The 24,926-nt window shown below is 47.8% G+C and overlaps 1 protein-coding gene and 1 long non-coding RNA gene across 4 annotated transcripts; one reads left to right on the forward strand and one right to left on the reverse strand.

The window, feature by feature from the left end:
• Positions 1-149: 149 nt before the first annotated feature.
• AA543186 (expressed sequence AA543186) lies at positions 150-5,271 on the reverse strand. The gene is made up of 2 exons (NR_027448.1): positions 4,848-5,271; positions 150-1,421 (listed from the first exon to the last, which is right to left on the reverse strand). It is a non-coding gene; the product is annotated as an expressed sequence AA543186 (long non-coding RNA).
• A 158-nt stretch (positions 5,272-5,429) lies between these two features.
• Positions 5,430-24,913, forward strand: Man1b1 (mannosidase, alpha, class 1B, member 1). 3 transcript variants are annotated; one of them, XM_006497860.2, is made up of 13 exons: positions 5,430-5,676; positions 6,135-6,243; positions 7,077-7,192; positions 10,813-10,967; positions 14,307-14,416; positions 15,924-16,109; positions 17,668-17,816; positions 18,106-18,294; positions 20,736-20,926; positions 21,271-21,391; positions 21,870-22,067; positions 22,155-22,282; positions 23,062-24,912. In XM_006497860.2, the coding sequence occupies exons 1-13, from the start codon at positions 5,560-5,562 to the stop codon at positions 23,159-23,161; spliced, it is 1,869 nt and encodes a 622-aa protein (XP_006497923.1). In that variant the 5' UTR covers positions 5,430-5,559; the 3' UTR covers positions 23,162-24,912. The 3 variants fall into 3 exon arrangements, with proteins under 3 accessions (XP_006497923.1, XP_030105470.1, NP_001025154.1); NM_001029983.2 differs by having other exon boundaries at positions 5,443-5,676; positions 22,151-22,282; positions 23,062-24,913; XM_030249610.1 differs by lacking the exon at positions 10,813-10,967 and having other exon boundaries at positions 5,433-5,676; positions 22,151-22,282.
• Positions 24,914-24,926: the final 13 nt, after the last annotated feature.

The raw sequence follows: 24,926 nt of genomic DNA on the forward strand, positions 1-24,926 counted from the left end.
TTGCTATATTTTAGCCACTAGATTTTGAGGTTGTTTACTTACGGATCTTTAATTTTAATTTTAATTTTTATTTTATGTGGATAAGTGCTTTGCCTGCATGTACTGTTGCGGGGTATTTAGCAGAGAAGACTGCCCAAACATGGATTTAAGCCAATAGAAAGTCTTTATTAGCCAGATGTCGACTACACTGGGTATTTGGGATCCCAGTATAGCCCCAAGCCTTCTTCAGGGTTGAGAACCACTGCTCTTAGGCCCCAAGCTCTGTTTATCAGTCAATAGAATTCATTCTTTTTGTAACAAAGGTCACAAATTCTATTGTATTTAACCATGAGGTCAGTCTCCGGAAGACTTTGACCCAGTGCTTGCAAAGATGGCACTGCTCAAGTTTTATTCTTTACTCTCCTAAAAACTGGCTATGAGACTTGAAGGGGTGAGGAAATCCCCTAACACACTTATAAAGAGAAAAAGGGTCACCTTACCCTACAAATATGCTACTGCTACCTACCTCATAAAGTCTTTTAAAAATCCACCCTACAGGACTTTGTTGCTCCCCTCCTCCAGCTTGTGGAACCTACTCTAACCTCTTTGGATTTCTAGCTTTGATTTTCCATTTGTTAAATAAATGTATACTTAAATTTGTGTCTTTCAATCGAATTTTCTTTTTTGGAGACAGAGCTGTAGTTCTGGCTGGGTTTGGAACTTTCTCTTTAGACCAGGCTGGCCTAGAACTCACTGAGATCCACCTGCCTCTGCCTCTCAAGTGCTGGGATTAAAGGCGTGCACCACTACACCTGGGTTCAGCTAAATATTTTTCCTTCAAAGAAACAAAAATCAAGAGATCCATGCAACAAGACCGTGTCTCAACAAAAACAATAAAAAGAACAAAAATCCTTTTTGTATATTATGATTGAGGTGTGAGGGGTTCAGCGGTAAAGAGCAAGCACTGTGTATCTGAGGGGTCCCCAACGTGATGGCTACTGTAACTCCATTTTATGCTAGGCATCCAGCTTGGTACCCACTAGCTCTTTGTCTTTTTGACTCCAGTCCCTAGAAGATAAATTCCCAGTAACCTGGACTCAGTGACATGCCCCCAACCCCACACACACCTACGGCAGTGACCAGCTACGTGTTATGTTATGACCAACTACTTGTTTGCTGCTGTAACTTGCTTATGCGGCAGAGCAAAACAGCTCTTGAGTTGCTTATGCAGACACTCGAGGGTTTCCTGCAGTTTTTCAGGCTTAAAAGTCCTTCCCTTGGGGGCTGAAGAGATGGCTGCGTGATTAACACTGGCTGCTCTTCCAGGCTCGAATCCCAGTACGAACACTACATGACTAACAATTGGTCACTCTGGTCCCAGTGGCAACAGTGCCCTCTTCTGGCCTTCATGGATACTTCATACAAAAGGTATGCATACATGCCTGCAAAACACCGATACACATAAAATAAAAATTTCAAAAAAATAAAATAAAAATAAAATAATAAAAACGATCCTTTCTTCATCCACCTTCTCATGTTAGTTTTAGGTTTGGCTCAAGAGATTGTTGTTCAGCCAGCCATAATCAATCAATCTTTTAATTACAATTGGATTCAGTCTCTAAGCTTTTTTCAGGGGTCGGGAACTCCATAACACAGACCTATATGAAAACCCAGGCATGACAGCACATATCTTCTGTCATTACAGAGCTGAGTGGAGACAGACAGACAGACAGACAGACAGGCAGACAGAGAGAAAGAGAGAGAGATTGAGGTCTGAGCAAAGGTTTTACTCTACTTTTTACATTTATAAAGAGAATACATATCTTACCCATTCAGAGTAATTACATGTAGTTCCTACAAATATGAATTCATTTATCCTGACTAAGGATTGAGGTTTAAAGACCTCACCTGTTCTTTATAGTCCTAGGGTTTTACACAAGATGAATTCTCTAATGTTAAATCCAGTCTAAATAAGTGTTAAGGACCATGACTCAATATAATTACTTTTGTTGTTTAGATAAAACTCCACACTTTTTTAATCCCAGCACTCAAGAGGCAAAGGCAGGTAGATTTCCCTGAGTTTGAGGCTGGCCTGCTCTGTAGTTCCAGGACAGCCAGGGACAGAGGAGCCCTGTCCTAAAAGAAAGATGAGGGCCCAAGAATAACTCCAAAGTTCATAGGCTCAAGTAGCTGGAAGAATGCTGGTGTGGCCTTATGAGAAGGGAGACATATACGGTTCAGACCTTTTTTTTTTTTTTTTTTTTTTGGTTTTTGTTTTTTTTTTTTTTTGGTTTTCTCGAGAGAGGGTTTCTCTGAGTAGCCCTGGCTGTCCTGGAACCCACTGTGTAGACCAGGCTGGCCTCGAACTCAGAAATCCGCCTGCCTCTGCCTCCCAAGTGCTGGGATTAGAGGCGTGCGCCACCACGCCCGGCCGGTTCGGACCCTTTTGTTGGTGGGTGGGTGGTTTTGTTTGAGACGGTGCTTTACTACACATTTCAAACTGGCCTTAAACTCACTGTGTAGCTTAGATTATCCTCAAGCTCACAAAAATTCTCCCAACTCAACCACCAATTCTGACCGTGAAATCCCTCTGCCTTAACCTCCAGTGTGTTGGGATTGTAGGGTGTGCCACAGATTTAAAGTAAATTTCTTTATAGGTATTTCTCCATTTCCCACTTCTTGAGTTGGTTTTACCACCTTGTAACTTAAGAGTTTTTCTATTTTACCTAAGCCTCTTGATTTATGAGTACACTGTCTTCTATCTTGCTGTTCAGTGCTGGCAACCATTTGGCCTAACTGAAACTATCACACAGTACCCAAACAACAGGAAGCTATACCTTCAAATGCACAAGTGTTCATCATAGGCCACATATAAGATCTGACATATAAAAGACTTATGTCTCTTACAATCTATTTCTCTCTTCCCTCCCCCTTTCTCCCTCTTTTCCTCCTTTCTTCTCCATCCTCCCCAACAGGGTCTCATTCAGTTCTAACTTTGAACTTGAAATCCTCCAGTGTCAGCCCCCTGAGTATTGAAAGCACAGGTGGGGCTACAGCTAGCTCTTCCTCCAGTCTGCTAATGTGGAAACAGTTAAGGCTTTCCATCACTTTTTTTTTAAATAATTGTTTATTTATTTTATGTATATGAGTATACTGTAGCTGCCTTCAGACACACTAGAAGAGAGCATCAGATCCCATTACAGATGGTTGTGAGCCACCATGTGGTTGCTGGGAATTGAACTCAGCATCTCTGGAAGAGCAGTGAGTGCTCTTAACCACTGAGCCATCTCTCCAGCCCCCTCCATCACTTTTTTTTTTTTTTTTTAAGATTTATTTATTTATTATATGTAAGTACACTGTAGCTGTCTTCAGACACTCCAGAAGAGGGAGTCAGATCTTGTTACGGATGGTTGTGAGCCACCATGTGGTTGCTGGGATTTGAACTCCGGACCTTCGGAAGAGCAGTCGGGTGCTCTTACCCACTGAGCCATCTCACCAGCCCCCCTCCATCACTTTTATTGTAAAAGTTTATAACCAAAGTTTCAAATTTTTCAAAAATATATTACTTTTAATTTTATGTGTGTATGTACATTTGCATAAAGATGCTCACAGAGGCACCCTTGGTCTAGAGTTACAGGTGGTTGTAAGGTGCCTGATGTGGGAACCCTTGTCCTCTACAATAGTACACTCCTTCAAACCAATGAGCCACCTTTCCAGCCCCCCTTTTCATTTGATTCAACATTATTTTCTAATTTAGTTTGTGATTTAAAAAAAACCCAAAACCCTCTTATTTAGAGTGGTGTTTACGCTTTTCAAATATTTATTGATTTCTCACTTTTCTAGTCCAAATATGGCTAAAAATATGTTATGTGACCAAAATCTTTCCAAATTTATTTCGACTTCTTTTAGGTCTTATATATGGCCTATAATGAATTTCTGTGTGCTTAAAGGTATAGCTTCCCATTGTTTGAGTACTGTTAGACAAGACTTCACTCACTCTGGGGCCCAGGCTGGCTTGGAACTATGTAACTTCCTTACCTCTGCAGTGTTAAGAGTCTGTATATGGGCACAGACAGGTGTTGCTTTGCTTTAATTATGAGAAGGGCAAGGTTACTTCATCATTGCTCTCTGTGGCTGACTTGGTTTTCCTCTTTCAACCCCTTCAAGACCTTCAATGTCGCTAGATTCTGAACTTGGACAAGGATTTGTCCCACAGTGGCTTATCATTCTTGCCTGGCTTGAATTGGAAGATTTTCAGCTCCAGATTTTGTTTTGGTCTAACAAACTCTTCCTATTTCTTCCCTCAAAGGTTTATTTTTTTTTTTAACGTAGAGCTCTAACTAGCCCTTTGGTATGCCAACTGCCACCTCATGGTCATAAGCAGTAGCAGAACGTGGGAATGTGTAGACCTGGCTTGAGTTGGCGTGAATAGCCAACAAGAACTCCGCCTTCATTTTGGAAGATATGCAGACCTCAAAGTCATTGCACCATCTGCCATGGTTCCGAAAACCTACATTTGAGAGCACTATTGTAATAGCGATCTGTGAGGACTTAAAAGTAGGGAAGGGGCCGGGTGTGGTGGCGAACGCCTTTAACCCCAGCACTCGGGAGGCAGAGGCAGGCGGATTTCTGAGTTTGAGGCCAGCCTGGTCTACAGAGTGAGTTCCAGGACAGCCAGGGCTATACAGAGAAACCCTGTCTCGAACCTCCCCCAACCCCACAAAAAAAAAAAAAAAAAAATGTAGGGAAGGGGCGCGGGATCAGGTAGGTCTTCTGTAGGAGATTCAAACTAAATGATCGCAACGTAGGGAACTCTCCAAATGCTCAGAAATACCACAAGTAAGTTGGGAAGCAGCAGTTTCACCCACCGGACAGTGGGCAGTTTTGTCGTTTTGCATGTTTTCCTCGAGGGAACCACGCGCACGGAAAAGTGAGGTCGTTTTAAACCCGTTGCCGAGTACGTAGGTAGGGCTAGGAGCGGAATGGTCGCAGAAAGGGTCGCTCCCAGGCCGGAGCGACTAGAAAGGCCAGGCCGCGGCCTCAGGGCGCAGAGCCACCCCAGGACTCAGCCTCAGCAGGGCCGTCCCTTCCTCCGGTCAGGAGTTTTGCGTTTCACCTCCAGGCGCGCCAGGGTGATGCCCGCTCCCCGAGATCGAGCGCAGGACTCCGGCAAGGGTGATAGTCCACAACTCAAGCCAGACGTAACTGCAACAAAGAACACTTCTCCAAACCGTAGTCAGTCCGCCCCCAACAGGGAGTCTGCAGGACGCCTGCAATGGAGCGGATGCGCGCGATTCAGCGACGTAAGGACGCGATGAAATAACGTCAACGGCACAGGGGCGGGTATCGTGACGCCAGTGACCCGCCAGGAAATACCAGCACAAGGGTGTACGCAGGCGCGGTGCTTAGACTAGGGTTCTGAGCTTGCGCAACGACCGATAAGACGCGGCGCGTGCGCACTGGTGTTTAGGGCGATGGGCGGGGTGTGGATGCCTTCGTTATGGCAGCCCGCGGTCTTTCTCAGTCTTGGGCTTCCTGACGCCTCCAGCAAGCGAGGTCTTTTGGGCCGGCTTCGCAGTTATGTACCCACCGCCGGCGCCGCCGCCGGCGCCTCACCGGGACTTCATCTCGGTGACGCTGAGCCTGGGCGAGAGCTACGACAACAGCAAGAGCCGGCGGCGGCGCTCATGCTGGAGGGTGAGGCGGGGTCCGGGCTGGGGAAGCCTTACCGAGGGAAGTACCTAGCTGGAGCGTTCGTGTCTCTTCCAGCGTCCAGAAGTTTCTGTGCTGCGTCTGGTTCTCGCAGCTTGGGTTTCGGTGTGGTTGCTTCCCCTGCCTAATGTCAGGTGCCCTGGGGATCCTGAGCTGAGGGGGCAATGAGCACAGCCCGTATGGTCCGACGATGCCTGAGCCAAGTCATGGGGATTTCAGGAGTTTTTCTCCAGTGCACGTGCAGCTGGACACATGGTGTACAGATCTTGTGCCATGTATGGGATGGTGTGCTCTGTCACCTCTAGCACTGTTCTGTCAATGTAAACTTTGCTGAGAGGGAACTTACCTGCCCTCAAGTAAGGACAAGCCTTACATAAGGGTCTCTCTGAATTGCTCTTTTAACCGAATCTGTGACAAGTGTCATTTTCCCGGCTCTTTCTTAGAAATGGAAGCAGCTTTCGAGGCTACAGCGGAATGTGATTCTCTTCGTCTTGGGCTTTCTGATTCTCTGTGGATTCCTGTACTCTCTTCATACGGCTGACCAGTGGAAAGGTATGAAATACCAGTGGTGCTCGAGCAGAGGAGATGCAGGCTGAGGTCAGATACAGTATTGCAATCCAGATAAAACAGTACCACAAGGCATGTGGTGACAGATTGGCAATAAATACAGCAGAGGGGAAAATGTGGAGCCCAGTATGACCAACTGGTGTACAGGTGACCCTGTAGGTCTTTGGGCCAACAGTGCTGTCCCTCCCCTCCCCATCAGTCTATAGCAGCAGATCAGCACTAATCACATGTCCCTACCACGTGGTACAGTGTGTTTGCCTGGGACCAGTGGATATCCTGAGAGGATCCTAGGATTCCTTCTGGGCTGCTTTAAGGTTGGAAACCCAAACATTGCTTCAGATTGCTCAAGTCAAGCTGCCTGTTTGGGCACTATTAAATTGATATGTTGCGGGGCTGAGGGGGTTGTTGTATGTTGTGTTTAAGGACACACTCTGCCAAATGCTTGAAAAAGAATTCAGCCTGGAAAAGACTGTGGTCTTCACACTTGGGAAATAGAGGTAGGAGGATCAGGAGTTGAGGCTAGCTTGGGCTACATAAAACCCTGCTCAAGCTGGGAGGTGGTGGCGCTTTTAATCCCAGCACTTGGGAGGGAGAAGCAGGTGACTCTGAGTTTGAGGTCAGCCTGGTTTACAAAGCCAGGGCTCCACAGACAAACTCTCTCCAAGATACAATGACACTAACAGCAGATTTGATTCCTCTGGGCCTTCTTGAGTTCAGTGCTTCTTGGAGGTTTCACTACCTGAAACAAATAGCACCTGTTTAGACATCTGTTCTGGAGCCTGTAATGGGCCTTAAGGTGAAAAGGTTTGCTTCCACAGCTCTGAGTGGCAGACCTGCAGAAGTAGAGAAGATGAAGCAAGAAGTCCTGCCTGTCTTACCAGCGCCTCAGAAGGAAAGTGCTGAACAAGAAGGGTTTGCAGACATACTCTCTCAGGTATTTCCAGTAAGGGCTCTGTGGGTTGTCACTGGGGTCTGTTTTGGAGCACTCTAGGTTGGTAAATGCTACCCTCTCTTCCCTGTCACAGCCAGCCTCACACTGGCTCAGGTGAGGCTGACTGTATGAAGTTGGGCAAGAAAGAGGCAGACATTTGCTTCATTCCCTTTGAACGCCACCATGACATGATTAAGCTCCTGTGTCAGGCATGTGTTGGCTGCCCACTGATGAGGAAAGAGACTTTCCTCTTTGGAGGAACCACAGAAGCCGATAGGAAGGGCAGGTGAGAGGCCAGCCGTAAATAGATGAGACAGTTAGTTGGTTGGCATGTGTCAGAGTACAGATCAGTGTTGAGAGGCGGAACCACCCCTGCCTCCATTTAAGAAGCCTCTGTCTCTGTCTGGGTGGGCAGGGCAAGGTTGAAGGAGATAGACCTTTGTAAAGTGACCTGCTGGAGCTAGGCTGGGGTGTCGAAACTGGGATCTGTCCAATTGTGGTTCTTGTGGTGCCTGAGGGACAGTGTGCTCAGGAAGAGCTGAGGAGGGAGAGGAGACTGCCCAGGCAGAGGTACTGCACAGTGGAGCAAGATGCCGCCCAGGGAAGTTACGGTGTGGAAAAGAGTGAGGGTCCCCATACAGAGGCGCCTTTGAGAAATGAGTAAGAGTCAAGGAACACTGAGCAGCTCCATCTGATGCTGTGTTGTACCTAACAGGCAGCGTGGGGCCATTATGGGTGGGTGGTATTAGAATCACCTGATAGAGGAGGCATTTCTGGGGAATCCTGGGTAGAGAGGTAGTGTAGTTTGTCTAGAAGGGGTTGGGACAGGCAGGCCTCATCCTGGAGTACTCAGTCTGAGAAGCTTAGGGTTGTGGAAATGGGGCAGATGGAGTGGAGCCCAGAGGTAGGTCAGAGGCAATAAATTCAGGGGTCTGGCAATAAAAGAGCCAGTTGCTGAGAGCTGACTTGTGATAGGGCCAGACTCGGATTTCTTGAGAGTTGGGGTAGTTGTCCACTGCAGTTGAGTTCTACATCTCTAAAGCCTTTGGCTATTTGGGTTTTGTTTGTTTGTTTGTTTGTTTGTTTTTGTGTTTGTGGTTTTTTTTTTTTTTCACATAGCCAAGGCTACACCTAGCAGATGTTGCAAGTCTTCAACTTCTTCTATGGGTAGTCTTGGGCAGAGGTAGAGTTTTCATATCCCTGAAGACTATAGGGTATCATACAAACAGGAAACCTCTGCAGATTGCCACTCTAGAAAAATGTCTCCTCAGTACTGGTTCCAGGTCAACAATGGATGAAAGTTGGCCTGGGATCCAAACATGGGATGTCAGCCCTGGTGAATTTAGGAGTGCCTTCATTCTAATCAGGGAGTGTTGTACTTTTTCTTCTTCAAAAAGCTTGTTTCTAAGTTGCTAGATGCTCACTAGAAAGTACAAGAAAGTAGACAGGCAAGTGTCTTGGTCAGGCCATAATGGGGAGAGGGGAGAATTTGCAAAAGGACAGTGAGTGTGCCATCCCTGTGGAGCTGTTCTTAGCTTGGCTGGCAGACTTGCCTCTAGACAGGGCCTGTGCACATGCTGGTTTCCCCATGGGGATGGATGCTGCTTCCTGTTTCCTTGTGTTCTTTTGCCTCTAGCTCATGAACTATCCTAACAGAAAGAATTCAGGGGTCTTGTGTGATAAAACTTTTTCTGGAGAGGCATAACACATGTTTACTCACCCCAAGATAGGAAGCCCATGACAGACCAAAGTATGGATATCACCAAAGTCCAGCTTGGTGAACCAGTGACTTTCATTGGAGTTACTTACAGGAATATGTGTGAGAAGTGACTCAAAGACAGCTGTGTGCCTACCCAGTGTGGGCTCACAGAGCTGGAAACCTGGAGCTACTGAACAGTCTGCAGGCAGCTCAGCAGGTCGAAGAGTGTCCTTTCCAGGTGGTCTAACCCTCTTCCAGGAAGCTCGGCTGAAGCTCAGCTGTGTTCTGCTCTTTCAGGCAGCTGGTCTGGTCTCAGTCTTTGTAGCTTGTCTTGTCTGAGGGTCTTCATTGCAGCTAAGCCTTTCAGAGGGGCTTTGAGCCTATGCTTGCTCTGGCAGTGAGGATCCTCCTGAATTTGGTCAGTCTCAGGGGTGTCTCTGCTCAAGGATCTTCCTGCAGGATGGAATGTTTCAGTCTGTGGACTTCCCCTCAGCGGTGGGGCTGCCAGGTGGGAGAGGGAGGACTGTGAGTTTCTCCAGCGGTTCAGTATGCTGCCCTCCACAGCCTTGTGCCTTTGTCAGGTGCTCAGCCTCTGGCTTTTCTCTACAAGGAGAAAAGAGCTTTGAAATATCTAGGCTTCAACTGACTTGAGTGTCACATGTTTAAGGAGGTAATTGGAATGCTAGGACAGGTGTCAGTCGAAGGCACCATTGTCACCCTACTCAAGCCAGCTTGCTTGCTTGCTTGATTTGTTTACTGGTTTTTTGAGACAGGGTTTCTCTATGTAGCCCTGGCTGTCTTGGAACTCACTCTGTAGACCAGGATGGCCTTGAACTCAGAAATCCACCTGCCTTTGCCTCCCAAGAGCTGGGATTAAAGGTATGTACCATCACTGCCTGGCCTCAAGACAGCTTTCTAAATACTTGTTGTACTTTTGTAGATTTAATTCCATATACACATTTGAACACAATTGAGGATAGCTGTCATGTGGACCTAGTTAGTTGATTAAGTTTTTGAGACAGGGTTTCTCTGTGTATCCCTGCCTGTCATGAACTCACTTTGTAGACCAAGCTGGACTCCAACTCAGAGATTCACCTGACCCTGCCTCCAGAGTGCTGGCATTAGGTCTCTGCTATGTGCTCTGTTTTGTTTTTTTCAAGACAGGGTTCTTCTATGTAGCTCTGGCTGTCCTGGAACTCACTATAGACCAGGCTGGCTTGAAACTCACAGAGATCTGCCTGTCTCTGCCTCCCAAGTGCTGGGATTAAAGCCATGTGCCACCATCACCCGCCCCTCCATCATGTATATTTTTATTCTGAATTTTTGGTATCTTCTCTCATGTTAGTTCTTATAGCTGGGTCATCCACTGCATGTATGTTTTGCCATAATTTATCAAGTTATTTATTGAGGATATAAGTAAAGCTGAGTGAAATTCTGTGCTTGTTGCTATGGAAACTTCGGAATCTGGGAAGTACCCGTCATCCTATTGACTGGCCTGCCCTGCGTGTGAGGGTGGCAGGGGTCATTCAGCTCTGTCATTTTCAGCCCTGTTGTTATGTTAGTGAGAACCCAAGGCTTCCTACACTTTCTCCTGTCAGAGAGTTGTCACCCACGGCATCCTTATCTTTGCCATTCTTAATTATTTCTGGGACTGTTTCAGTCTTAAAATATCCCCATGAAGGCTCTCACTCTTTTTTCCAGACCTGTACTAGTTATTTGGTGTTTCTCTAAGTTCTTAAGCAGCTCATCTCTCAAAACTTCAGACTGCTAAAACATGAAACCAGTTCTCCTCAAGGCTAGCACAGTACTTCACTGCACTCTTTGGGTATGGATACACACTTGAGGGACAGAATCTTACACATCTAGAGAAGCCCGGGCCGTGACAGGTGATATATTTTCACATGTGACTCTGATTTTGGTTTAGAAGCGGCAAAGGCATTTTCGGCGGGGCCCTCCCCATCTGCAGATTAGACCCCCCAACACAGTCTCCAAGGATGGGATGCAGGATGATGCTAAGGAGAGAGAAGCAGCCCTGGGGAAGGCTCAGCAGGAAGAAAACACACAGAGAACCGTCATCAGGTACTGTTAGCAGGAGATGGATCTGAAAGTGCCAGCTTGCTTGGTTTGGTTTGGTTTTAATGAAAACTCATTTTTGTCTATGTCATATTTCCCATTTGAAACAGACAGTGTTCTAAAGATAGCTTCAGTGAGTTTCATTATACTGTCAGATTTCAGAGCCACATTTGGCCCATGGCCTGTTCTCATGGTGTGCTGGTCTGTCTGAGAGCAAGGCTGTTTTAAGGAACTTGAGGGTAGAGTTTCAAGAGGGAGTGGAGTAAGGAGGAAAGTGCAGGCAGGTGTGGCGGTGACCGTTGGTTGACAGGCCCCTCCTATTCTAGCTACTTCTGGCTTGGCAGTGAGCAGAATGAGAGGGTGTGGCCGGCCCCCATGACTGCGCTGGCACTTGTCAGACCAGCACGCTTCTTGCTTGCAGTACCTACCGACACCTCAGCCTAGATGGCTTTCAGCTTTATTTCCTACTCAGTGCCACACTTGAAAGCATCAGGAAGCCGGGCAGTGGTGGCTCACACCTTTAATCCCAGCACTTGGGAGGCAGAGGCAGGCGGATTTCTGAGTTTGAGACCAGCCTGGTCTACAGAGTGAGTTCCAGGACAGCCAGGGCTACACAGAGAAACCCTGTCTCGAAGAAGATGAAGAAGAAGAGGAAGAGGAGGAGGAGGAGAAAGAAGAAGAAGAAGAAGAAGAAAAAAGCATCAGGAGTGGCCTAAGCTCTAAGCCTGCACAGCTATTCTGAGGATGCGGAACCAGCCGTCTTAGATCCATAAGCACATGAGGAGACAGTGTGGAAGTAGCAGTGTAGAAAAAAGTTCTAGGGCTGGTGAGATGGCTCAGCGGGTAAGAGCACTGACTGATCTTCCAAAGGTCCTGAGTTCAAATCCCAGCAACCACATGGTGGCTCAAAACCATCCGTAAAGAGATCTGACTCCCTCTTCTGGAGTGTCTGAAGACAGCTACAGTGTACTTACATATAATAAATAAATAAATAAATCTTAAAAAAAAAAAAAAAGAAAAAAGTTCTAGGGAGAAGCCCTTGATCGTGTGTGCAGGAGGAAATGGTGCTTCCCAAGCCAGTGTCGGATTCAGCGTGGGTTGCTTATGATATGCTCTTCAGGACAGAAGCTCTCTTAGAATAGAGGGGCACTAGTGAGCCCACTTCTGCTCAGGTATTTTTAAAGCTTTTTTTTTTTTTTTAATTTTATGTATTCATTATTGCTCTCTTTAGACACACCAGAAGAGGGGGCCAGACTCCATTGCAGATGGTTGTGAGCCACCATGTGGTTGCTGGGATTGAATTCAGGACTTCTGGAAGAGCAGTCAATGCTCTTAATCCATGAGCCATCCCTATAGTCCTCTGCTCAGGTTTTTGAAGCAATCCTTTGTGTTCTTGCTTCAGCAGCATGTACTAAAGTTGGAATGACACAGAAGACTAGCCTGGCCCCTGTGACATGCAAATCTGTGAAGCAGCCTATATTATAGAAAGTAAAGAAAAAAGCCAGCTGTGATAGATAATCCCAGCACTTAAGAGGTAGAGGTGGGGGCTGGAGAGATGGTTCAACTGTTAAGAGCACTGACTGCTCTTCCAGAGGTCCTGAGTTCAATTCCCAGAAACCACATGGTGGCTCACAACCATCTGTAATGGGATCTGATGCCCTCTTGTGTGTCTGAAGGAGGGGACACATAAAATAAATAAATAAGTAAATCTTTAAAAAAAGAAAAAAAGAAGAAGAAAAAAAAAAGAGCCAGGCAGTGGTGGCGCACACCTTTCATCCCAGCACTTGGGAGGCAGAGGCAGGTGGATTTCTAAGTTTGAGGCCAGCCTGGGCTATACAGAGAAATGCTGTCTTGAACCCATCCCATCTTCCTCACTCCCCATCCCCAACCCCACCCCCTGCATCCCCCCCCCCGAAAAAAAAGTAGAGTCTGTCTACATAGGAAGCTCCAGGCTAGCCATGGTTACTCAAAACAAAACAAAACAAAACAAAAGCAAACGCAAGTGGGGAGCTAGAGAGATAGATAAGAGGTTAAGAACATTTGTTCTTACAAAGGACCCAGATTCAGTTCTCAGCACCCACAGAGCTCCTCCTAATAATCCATAAGTTCTCAGCACCCACAGAGCTCCTCCTAATAATCCATAAGTTCTCAGCACCCACAGAGCTCCTCCTAATAATCCATAAGTTCTCAGCACCCACAGAGCTCCTCCTAATAATCCATAAGCACAGATGCAGGGGATCTGACCTTTGAGGACGCCAGGCACACAGGTAGTACAAATACATGCGGGCAAACATTCAATACGCATAACATACAAAGAAAAAAGAAAAAGAAATGCACTATCCTCCTGAGAGGTGGTGGTGCACACTTTTAATTCCAGTACTGGAGAGATAAAGTCTATGGGATTTCTGTGAGTTTAACGCCAGCCTGGTCTACAGAGGAAGTTCCAGGACAGCCAAGAAGAGAAAGATACACTATAGCAACACCAAAAAAGAATACCTTTAGGTCCATGCTTATTTGTGTCATGTGGCAAACCTCTGCCTGTTCCTGGTGTGCTTGTCATCACACAGAACCTTAGGTAGACTCCCTAGTTGTCACATCTACAGTGCCAGTCTAGGAGGATACCCTGACTCCTGCACCTACCTACTTCACTTTGGGTTTATTCAGTAAATTACAGTACTACTATAGAAGCTTCAGCCTCTGGCAGCTGCATCCTTCCCCAGGGTTGCTCCATGAGATTCCCTACAGACCTCAGGAACTCCTCTTGCCTAGGTCTCTCTGATCAAGGCTTTTTCTTAGAGCAGCCCTGGAGTTATCTCCTCCACACCGAGATGGCCATATCCAGAAAGAGTACCATGTCTCAAATAGTGTGATATATGTCAGGATTGCCTGGTGGTTGTTTCTCTTCTCTTCTTCTCTCCTTCTCCCCTCCCCTCCCCTCCCCTCCCCTCCCCTCCCCTCCCCTCCCCTCCCCTCCCCTCCTCCTCCCCTCCCCTCCCCTCCCCTCCCCTCCCCTCCCCTCCCCTCCCCTCCCCTCCCCTCTTCTCTCCTCTTCTCTCCTCTTCTCTTCTCTTCTCTTGACAGGGTTTCTCTGTATAACCCTAGCTGTCCTGGAACTCACTCAGTAGCCCAGGCTGGCCTCAAACTCAGAAATCCGCCTGTCTCTGCCTCCCAAGTGCTGGGATCAAAGGCGTGAGCCACCACTGCCTGACTTGCCCTGTTGTTTTTCTGTCATTCTAAATACCCTGCTCCTACCAGATGATTTCCTCTCCAGGCAGGCCTTGTCCTAGGCATAGTGTGGGTTTGGAGGGTTGATCTAGCTGACTGCTTTCTCCTCTCCCCCTCAAGCTGGCGGGGAGCCGTGATTGAGCCTGAACAGGCCACTGAACTTCCTTACAAAAGAGCTGAAGCCTCCATCAAACCTCTGGTTTTGGCATCCAAGATATGGAAAGAGCCAGGTGAGTTTTCCTGCCCCCTTACCTCACCAGAACCTGTGCCTAAGAGCCTGGGGGTTGGCACTCTGCATCCAGGTCATGACCTCCTGCCCGATCCCTCTGCAGCTCACCCTTCAGCATCTATATTCTGTCCACATACCTCTTACAGCATCATGAATATCAGAGCACTGAGCAGCAGAGAGGATGCTCTGTTAGAGAATGGCTTTTGCCATTCTGCTCCTGGTCCAGGTTGTGCCTAAGCATGAGAATATGCACAAAATTAAAGGTATACACTTCAATAATAAAGATTCAATCCGGGGCTGGTGAGATGGCTCAGTGGGTAAGAGCACCCGACTGCTCTTCCGAAGGTCAGGAGTTCAAATCCCAGCAACCACATGGTGGCTCACAACCATCCGTAACAAGATCTGACTCCCTCTTCTGGAGTGTCTGAAGACAGCTACAGTGTACTTACATATAATAAATAATTAAATCTTAAAAAAAAAAACAAAAAAAAAAAAAAAGAAAAGATTCAATCCAAGTATTTTTTTTAATCATTCTTTTTGGGTCTTTCCTTTCCTTTCCTTTCCTTTCCTTTCCTTTCCTTTCCTTTCCTTTCCTTTCCTTTCCTTTTCTTTCTGACAGGGTCCTTTTTTTTTTCTTTGTAGCCCTGGCTGTCTTACAACTTGATCTGTTGTAGACCAGGCTGGCCTCTGTAGAGGCAGATCTGCGTGCCTCTGCCTTTCAAGTGCTGGGATTAAAGGTGTGCACCACCACTGCCAGCATCAATTTTAAAAAGTCTTGTTAATGGACAGAAGAGACACAATGTCCCTTGATGTGTCAGCTTATTTCTAGACCTCACAGGTCTCTGGGCCATGTAGCACTGTTTACTGAGATGTGCTTGATCCTGGCCTTGCATTCTGTGTGCCCATTCCCATTCTCTGTGTGCTTGGCCTGCTTCTTTTATTATATAATCTTTGAGGTAAGAGATGTCTGCACATTGAACCTTAGAACCTACTGGGAAGAGGTGTATGCTGTGACACCCCACAGATTGCTATGTGCTGCCTAGTTTAGGAGAAGAAAGCACTTATGAGGCACTCTCAAGGAGGCCACATAAGTGCAGATGTTGTTCCCGTGGGACTCTGGAAGCTCATTTGGTTGGAGAACATGTACACTTAGGGTGTATCTACCACAGTCTGCCCAGTCACTGGTCCCTGCTTATCCCTAAGTTTACATTAGACATTGGTGGCCAGGTCCCACATTGTCTGCAGTGTAGTGGCGGGCCATAGGAATGCTGCCCTCTTCCCCTTGAGGTCCTAGTACTGTTGAGTGTGGCCTCCTGGTGACATGCCTCCTTGTCACTGTATCACTGAGGGTCTAACCTGTGCTTTGGCCTCCTGCCTTCCCCGCTTCACTATAACTCCTGCTTCTGGCCAGAGTCAGTCTTGCTACATTAACTGAAGCCTGGCCTTTGAGAGCCTTGCCTGCCCCAACAGTGGGACTGTTCTTGCCACTCATATTTTCTCTTCTCTAGCCCCCCCGAATGAGCGCCAGAAGGGAGTGATTGAGGCCTTTCTCCATGCTTGGAAGGGTTACCAAAAGTTTGCTTGGGGCCATGATGAACTAAAACCTGTGTCCAAAACCTTCAGTGAGTGGTTTGGCCTGGGCCTCACCCTGATCGATGCCTTGGATACCATGTGGATTTTGGGTCTGAAGCAAGGTAAGGACTCCTTTTTTGATTGGACTGGGTTTCCATGTGTGGCACGTAAGCCGAAGCAGCATGTGAAAGTTCCCTCCATGGGGGCCATGAATGCTGCTCCATTGGACTTTGGTTTCTCTTGTCCTAGATATGGGAAAATGTGTGCTTGGTGTGCTCAGGGCCTGTTTCTCATCTAGTCACTTGCTCAGAGCAGCTGTCCGGTACCTCCTGAAGAATTGAGTGTGGCCGTGGACTGCTCTGATGCAGTTAAGAGGGCAGGGCTCTGGCTGTGGAGCTCCAAGATACCCTACTGAGGTTATTCAGGTTCCGTTTAGCTTGGTAGTGTGGGGCCTTAATAATTTCTAAATTGATAATTGTTTTTATTTTAATTTTTATTCTTTTGAAAGATTTAATTATTTTTGATCATGTGTAGGCATTTATGCCTGCATGTAGGTATGTGCATGATATGAGCGCAGGTGCCCTTGCAAAGCCAGAGGCATCAGATTCTCTAAGTCTGGAGTTACACATGGTTATGAGTCTGCTTATGGTGCTGACAGCCATCCTACAAGCTCTTAGCTTACTTGATTGTTTAAGCAGCTTGATGGCTGCCCATGAGCCTCTCAGTGCTGCTTGTGTTGTGGCCCTGGAGGGCCTGTGCTCACCAGGGCTGCTCCGTAGGAGACCCTTCCTGCAGAAGGCATTTTGTTTAGGGGTTGTTTGTTAAATTCCTTTCTTTTGTATGTGTACGCGTGTGGGCACTTGAGTGTATTATGGCACACATGCAGGGATCAGAGGCCAACTTGTGGGTTCTGGGCACTGAACCCAGGTTGTCAGACTTTGGTGGTAAGTGCCTTTATTCACTGACCATCTCCTGCCCTGTTTGTTGTTTAAAGGCAGGTCTCAGATAGCCTAGATTGACCTTGAACTCGATGTATAGCTGAAAATACCTACTTCCATGGCATGCTACACCATACCTGACTTTTTTTTTTTGTTTTGTTTTGTTTTGGTTCTAAAAACCCAGTGTCTTAGGGGTAGCTCAGGGTTTAAGAGCACTGGCTGCTTTTCAGAGGACCAGGTTCTGTTGCCAGCACCCACAGGGCAGCTAACAGAACCTGATGCGCACACACAGACATTCATACATGCAAAACATCCATACATGTAAAATAAAAATAAAATGACAAAATATACTTTAAAACAAAAGGACTGAAGAAATGGCTTAAGAGTTAAGAGTAGTGGTTGCTCTTCCAGAGAACCCAGGTTTGGTTCCCACCACCCATCTGTAACCCCATTTCCAAGGGGAATCTGATACCTTCTTCTGGTCTCTGGAGGCATTGTACCGATGTTGTATACATACACGCATTCATATATGCACAAAACACCCAAATACATAAAAATAAAGAAATAGGATCTTAGGTCGTGTCCAGAAAGGTACTCTGTGGCCCCTGGCCTTGAACTTCAGGCAGTCTCCTGCTTCAGCCTCCCAAGCGCTAAGATTATAGGCCTGTGCCCCTGCACTTTGCTCCACCACAGAGTGACAGGTGTGGACTTTGCTCTCTCGCTCTCACTCTTCATTCCACAGAATTTAAGCAAGCCAGGAAATGGGTATCAGAGAACTTAGACTTTCAGAAGAATGTTGATGTCAACCTGTTTGAGAGCACCATTCGCATCTTAGGGGGCCTGCTGAGTACCTACCACCTGTCGGGGGACAGCCTCTTCCTGACCAAAGCTGTGAGTGTTCGTGGCTAGACTTCCTGGGACCTGGTGTGTGGAATTGGAGAAATTATTTCTGCTTTCCTCTTCTAGTGCATTCGAGTTTCTTCTGCATTGCTGTGTAATGAGCTGCCGTCGTACTATTTTTTGCTGCTGTGATGTATAGGGAAGTTCTTGATGCTGATGCTTTGCCTAGTTTTGCTGTGTAATAGTTGTGCCACCAGAATATGCTTCACTACTTGGTTGGGCGCAGATGGGGAAATGTGGAAAACCACTCTAACTTGGATCTCTGGTGCTTTTACGCTAGGAAGATTTTGGAAAACGGCTGATGCCTGCCTTCACTACGCCCTCCAAGATCCCATACTCTGATGTGAACATTGGCACTGGATTTGCCCACTCACCCCAGTGGACTTCAGACAGCACGGTGGCAGAAGTGACGAGCATTCAGTTGGAGTTCCGGGAGCTCTCTCGTCTTACTGGAATAAAGAAATTCCAGGTAGGGGCTAGAGGTTAAGAGCACTTGCTGCTCTTATGAGATGAGCCAGGCTCAGTACCCAGAAACTACGTGATGGCTCACAACCCTCTATTTTGTGCTTTTGTTGTTGTTGTTTATTGGATTTGAGGCAGAGTTTCATTATATCGCACTAGCTGGACTAAAACTCAATACATAGACCATAGAAATCCACCTGTCTGCCTCCAGAGTACTGGAATTACAGTGTTACCCACCACACACAGTTGTCTTACAACTTCTGTAACTCCAGTTCCAGGAGGTCTAACACCCTCTTCTGGCCTCCATATGAACTAGGCATGCATGTGGTACACATACATGTAGACAAACACTCATACACATAAAACAAGAATAAAATCTCAGAAAGGAAAAACAAAAAAGAACAATTTCAGGTAAGAAGGGCAGGTTCTAGCTAGAAATGGTTTCCCTGGGTCTGAGTGCTTCTCATGAGGATAATTGCGATACTGTTTTGCTGTGTGAATTTCTTTCTTTCTTTTTTTTTTTTTTTTTTTTTTTTTTTGAGACAGGGTTTCTCTGTGTAGCCCTGGCTGTCCTGGAACTCACTTTATAGACCAGGCTGGCCTTGAAGTCAGAAATCCACCTGCCTCTGCCTCCCAAGTGCTGGGATTAAAGGTGTGCGCCACCACCGCCCGGCTTTTTTTTTTTTTTAATTAAACATTTTAAAATTACTTGTGTGGGGCTGTACTTGTGTGTGTGTGTGTGTGTGTGTGTGTGTGTGTGTGTGTAGGTTAGGGGACAACTAAGGTGGACTCTGTCCTGTCTCTCTACCTTTATATAACTGGGCTCAGGGATCAACTGCAGATCTCTAGGTTGCATGGCAAATGCCTCCACCTGCTGGGCCACCTGATTGTTCCTTACTGATTTTTAATATGTCTGTTATATACAACCATCTATTAATAGCCTTCCTCGTCTTGTGCAGTGCAAACTTGGGCCAGTTAAAAACTCTGCTTCTAGTCTCAGCCCCTGACAGCTCCAGGCTTCTGTCTCTGGGAAGGGGTATGTACAAGGGACTCATGTGAGTAGAGGCCATATTCTGCCATCTCCTGGTGGCATCTTACACTCAGCCTCCTCTCTCCTGCTGCAGTTGTTGGGGTTCCTATTTTTCCCTGCTATAATCAGCCCTCACATGGGTGACTTCACTGTGGTCTGGCTGCTGTGCTGCTGATGTACACATTTGGTTGCTTCTAGGTCTTAGCTCTCTGAGGGACGTTGCTCTGCATGTGGCATACAGAGAGGTGTTTGAGATGCACTTTGAATCCTTGAACTCCTTCACTTGAACTGGACCTGCTGGGTCCCATGGTAATTCTGTGCTTACGGTTTGAGAGGAGCAGCATAATGCTTCCCACTGGGACAGCGCCGTTTTACTTTCCCATCAGTGATCACAAGACCCCAGTTTCTCTACCTCCTCAACAGCACACTTGTGTTTGATCAGACTGTCTGTGAACGGAAGTGTGGCTGGAGTGAGGCAGCAGCTCATTGTGATTTGACCTGTATTTCTCAGTGTTCCCGATGATGAACATCTTCCCCTGTGCTTATGTTACTGCTCTGGAGAAAGATCTATGTGAGTTCTTTTTGTTAGGTTCTGGAATTAAACTCCGGGCCCTGCCCACCTTTGCTCCACGCCCCCAGCATTGAAGCTGTCCCAGCATTGCCTCTTAACCCACTTTGCTTTTTGTAGTTTTGTAAGGATAGTAAGTCTTCCAACTTTATCTGCTCTAATGGGAGCAATTGATTTCTAAATACTTCATTTTGTTCTTTATCGGTGACTTTCTCACACACAGCTTTTGTTATGTGGAGATGGTCCCCCTTTTTTGGGTTATTTGGTCTTTTTGTGGTGTTAAAGATTGGCAAATCTAAGGCCCCATGCATACTAGTTACCACCAAGCCACAGTCAGACCTGAAGTTGGTCCTTTTTGTTTCTCATTGGTTGAGTGTGGTGGTGGTGTTGAATATTTTTATCAGGAAAGGGGAAGAATCTGTTTCCTTCCAATGATTCTGGGGTTTTTGTTTGTTCATTTGTTTGTATGTTTCTCTAAGACAGGGACTTAGTCTGTGGCCTGGGCTGTTATTCGTTGGTTGATCTGATACTGTTTAACCAGTTGCGATGCTCATTCTGTGGATATGTGTGATGTTTAGTGATTTTCACGTGCTGAACATCATTGCATTTTGAGTCATGAGGCAGACAGCTTCACATACTGCTGACTTGCCTTGCTAGCATGACGGGGAGGATCCCTGCATCCATTTGGTAAAGAAACTGGTTTAGCGTCCTTCCTGTGGGTGCTCTCCTGTGGCTTTGGCGCTAGGATATTGCTGGCTTCATGGGACAGGTCAGAATGTGTTCCCTTCCATTTGCTGAAGTTTGAGAAGAATTGACTGGAGTAAGCCCACTTTCCCCTTGTCTGCCACAGGAGGCCGTGGAGGAAGTGACAAAGCACATCCACTCCCTGTCTGGGAAGAAAGACGGGCTGGTGCCTATGTTCATCAACACGAACAGCGGCCTCTTCACCCACCCAGGAGTGTTCACCTTGGGGGCCAGGGCTGACAGCTACTACGAATACCTGCTGAAACAGTGGATCCAGGGTGGCAAGAAGGAGACACAGTGAGGCCTGACCACTGTCTTGATGCAGGGCCCCCAGCTTCTGTCCCCACCCTTGGCTAGAAGCACTAGTCACGCAGGTGGTTTGGCTCCTCTACAGGAACTCAGCTCCCAGACGGCGGGGACCGTTCAGTCAACACGGCCTGCCTTGTAGCGGTGTTTGTGTTGGCAGTGCTCAGGGCCTGAGCTGACTTGGGCTGTGTGTGCACTATGTGCTTCCTGAGCAGGGCCAGGTCTGTAGAGCTTGTGTGTGGGTCAAGCTTAGTGAATGAAGCTCCTGGTCCTGTAGCTCTGAGGAAGACAGAACATGACAGAGCTCAGAGTAAGCTGATGTGTGCTCTTCACAGGTTGCTGGAAGACTATGTTAAAGCCATTGAGGGGATAAAAGCCCATCTGCTCCGGCAGTCTCAGCCCAGAAAGCTCACCTTCGTGGGAGAACTTGCCCACGGCCGCTTCAGTGCCAAGATGGTAAGCTGTGTGGACTGGCAGAGCCTTTGGGAAACTGCTTCTCTCTGTGTGACTTTCAGGATCTTAGCTTTTGTTTGCCAGTAACAAAGAAATCTAGTCATCAGCTGGGTGCCATTGACCTTTGCTGCCTGGCTTGACCTATTCTCATGACAGCCCAAGCAGAGGCCCCACATACCCTGAAGTAGCTGGTGCAGCTACCTTCATTGTCCTCTCTGTGGCTCCTGAAGTGCAGCAGATCTCTGAAGGTGTTTGTAGGCAGGTTGATGGGACCTGGAAAGCTGGGTCGTTAAGGCCCCAGTAAGAACCTGCACTGTAGTTTTGTCCCTGGACTCTAGGGCACAGAGTGCCTTGCCTGGCCCTGAGTCTGCTGAGCTGCACTGCCCCTGGGGCTTCTTTCCTCCAGTTAGGTTGACTGGTCTTGATACTGGCCAAGCAGCATGGGCCTAGGCCCAAATGTGAGGAGATACTTTGATTCCAGGACCACTTAGTGTGCTTCCTGCCGGGGACGCTGGCTTTGGGTGTCCACCATGGCCTGCCAGCTGACCACATGGATCTAGCTCGGGCCCTCATGGAGACCTGCTACCAGATGAACCAACAGATGGAGACAGGTCTGAGCCCTGAGATTGCACATTTCAACATGTACCCTCGGGCAGATCATAAAGATGTGGAGGTCAAGGTGAGCCTGGGCATGGGCTGGACTTGGACAGGGGTGATACCAGCAAGGGTGGATCCTCCCTGAGCCTCTTCCTCTATCCCTAGCCAGCTGACAGGCACAACCTGCTGCGGCCAGAGACGGTGGAAAGCCTATTCTATCTGTACCGTGTCACAAGGGACCGCAAGTACCAGGACTGGGGCTGGGAAATCCTGCAGAGCTTCAATAAGTACACACGGGTGAGCTGTTAGGTGCCTCTCTGTGGTCTTGGCTGGTGACAGACACAGCTAGGTCCTTGCAAAGCTGTAGCTGGACCTACCCTTGAGACTGCTGTGGCACAGACTGAAGAGTCAGTTTTCTGAGGCCTCCAGTTAGCTGCTCCCTAGTTGTCTGTGACCTTGATAGTGTAGTCATCCTGCTGAGCTTGGTGGTGTCAAGGCCCTGTTGTCTTTACAGGCTTAGAGATGCCCAGTGTTTCCGGGCTCATTCTCAGGACCCAAGCTTTTCTGAGAAGGGTCTTTTTTCTCTTGCCCTGTCATACCCTTGGCTTATGAAACACTCACAGTGAGCCAGAGTACTGACCTCACACATTACCCCTCCCCAACTGGGGTCCATGGCCTACCTTGCCTTCTCTCTTACTGTGACATGGCCAGAAAAGGTTATAGAGCTGGATGTGGTCTAAGTGTGACACCTAGCTCTTTGCTCCAGACCTCAACAACTCCAGCTTCTTGCCTGTGCCTGCCCTGGGTTGTGTTTAACAAGCTAGACCCTGGTCATGTCCTGTAGCTGTACCCTTCTTGGAGGTATTTTCTGGCCACTTGGGGGTTATTGGCATTTTACAGGGTCCTGTGTAGAACTGTGGTTGACCTTGGACATTACCTGGGTAGTTGCTAGGATGGAGCCTACCCTGGGGCCATATATGTGGGGTTGAACAAGTAGCCTGAGTGACACGTCTAGCTAGAAGTTCTTCACAAGGCTTGGCTCAACCTGTGTCATTGAGGCTTTGGCTCTTATGCAGGTCCCCTCAGGTGGCTATTCTTCTATCAACAACGTCCAGAATTCCCACAAGCCTGAGCCCAGGGACAAGATGGAGAGCTTCTTTGTGGGGGAAACCCTGAAGTACTTGTACCTGCTCTTTTCTGATGACCTGGAGCTGCTCAGTCTGGACAGCTGTGTGTTCAACACAGAAGCCCATCCCCTCCCCATCTGGGCTCCTGCGTAGGAGGAGAGCACCTGGTCTGGGCACTGATGGAGACTGAGGTGGGCCTGTTGGGTCCCTGACCTTCACAAGGCCCACATAGTTTTGGGCAGCTGTCAAGTGTGATGTACCTGCCCAGTTGTAGGTCCCTCCAGTTTCAACTTTTCATGAAGGTGGTGGGAGGGGCAGGAGTCAGACTAGCAGGTATGGGTTCTGGGGTTTAGGCTGGAAAGTCTACCAAGCCTTTGACTTCCTCGAAACCTCATATCATGGCTCCTGATTCCCATACCTGAATGACCCTGTTGGCTGGCTACCGGCAGCCCCATGGTAGTCCCAAGACTTCTTATCACCTCCTGGGACCACCCAGGACCCCAGTGCCTGTATTGAGTTCAGAGTGATAGCCCAAACCAGTGAGGTGCTGGGCATGGCCCAATGGCCTGTGATAGCCCTGACTCCTGATTGACCCATGGGTCCACTGGGCCAGTGTGACCTTGAGGGTCTTTGTGGCTCTAGTGTTTACGGGTTGGACTCAGGGATCCTCCTGGCTACCCTACTGGGCTGGCGGGGGTTAGAACAGTAAATTTGTCTTATTCCCAGGATACCCTGGTATAATGTGATCTCTCAGCTGAGAAGAAAGTGGACTTGGTCCCACTGTAATGGTTCTTGTGGAGAGGAGGGAAGGGGTGGTGTCTATCTAGACTGACCTTAAGGGGACAGCAGGTTCTCTGGATAACATCTCAGCAACTACCCTCTAAAGTCAGAGCTCCTGTCCACTTCAGGTAGGAAGGCTTTGGGGCCATTATACAAACAGGCTAGGATGCTTGGTTGTGCCGTCTCACAAGGGCCTGTGAAGATCACATGCTGCTGCCGGCTGATAGGTTTGTGGTAGTTGTGCCTTGGTGTCTGAGCCCATGGAGTAGGCCCTGTCTTTGATGAGTTGTTACTAGACTATCCCTGGGCCTTGGCTAGGATTCTCCTATCCAATTCCATGCAGTACAGCATAGGGCAAACTGGACAGAATAGAAAGGACCTCAAGGCTCTGGGCCTGTGTTCCCTGTATATCCCAAGATCTGGAGATTTGACATGCTAACTAACTCATCTGCAGCTCAGTGGCAGCCACCTTGTGCCTCTGAGGTATAGTAGCTACGCTGGGGACTTCCTGTTAAACACGTGGACCCCAAGCCAGTTCTAACACCAAAGGTGTTTACAAAGAAGGACTTGGCTGGTCACATATCCTTAGGCCTTGAGTTTATGGGTAGAAGCTGCCGCCCTCCACCCCCCCCCCCCCCCATCAGTTATAACCCTTTGGTTGATGTTAGCTTCTCCCTATGCTGTCCTCCTCTACCGGAGCCCCATAGGCTTGTGAATGGACAGGTTCAGGCGGCGCCCAGGGCCTAAGCATTGAGAAGTGTATTCTCCATCTCCTGCCAAACTATGGCTGGTGTCAAGGGATGACAGTAACTGCCCTGTGGCCCTCTGAAGAGGTACTGTGGATCAGAGAAACTGGGTAGATGTCCACAAAGCTGGGAGCCTCATTAAAGCATACAAGATGGGAATGGGCCTGGAAGGGGAGGCTGGTGCCCAGTAGAGGCAGGTTTCCCTCCTCCTCCAAAGCAGGAAACCTGAGAGCTAGAGTCCCTGCTTAATTAAATGTCTAAATGGTCTCAGCAAGCTGTGTGCAGTGT

This window comes from Mus musculus, chromosome 2 (assembly GCF_000001635.26).
Source record: "Mus musculus strain C57BL/6J chromosome 2, GRCm38.p6 C57BL/6J".
NCBI lineage: Eukaryota > Metazoa > Chordata > Mammalia > Rodentia > Muridae > Mus > Mus musculus.

What these genes read in the sequence shown, in the direction of transcription:
- Man1b1 (NM_001029983.2), top strand. Translation starts at nt 5,560, where the DNA reads ATGTACCCACCGCCGGCGCCGCCGCCGGCGCCTCACCGGGACTTCATC. An exon ending in GATTTTGGGTCTGAAGCAAG is followed by an intron (nt 16,110 to 17,667) that starts GTAAGGACTCCT and finishes TTCATTCCACAG; the next exon opens with AATTTAAGCAAGCCAGGAAA. An exon ending in ATAAAGATGTGGAGGTCAAG is followed by an intron (nt 22,068 to 22,150) that starts GTGAGCCTGGGC and finishes CTCTATCCCTAG; the next exon opens with CCAGCTGACAGGCACAACCT.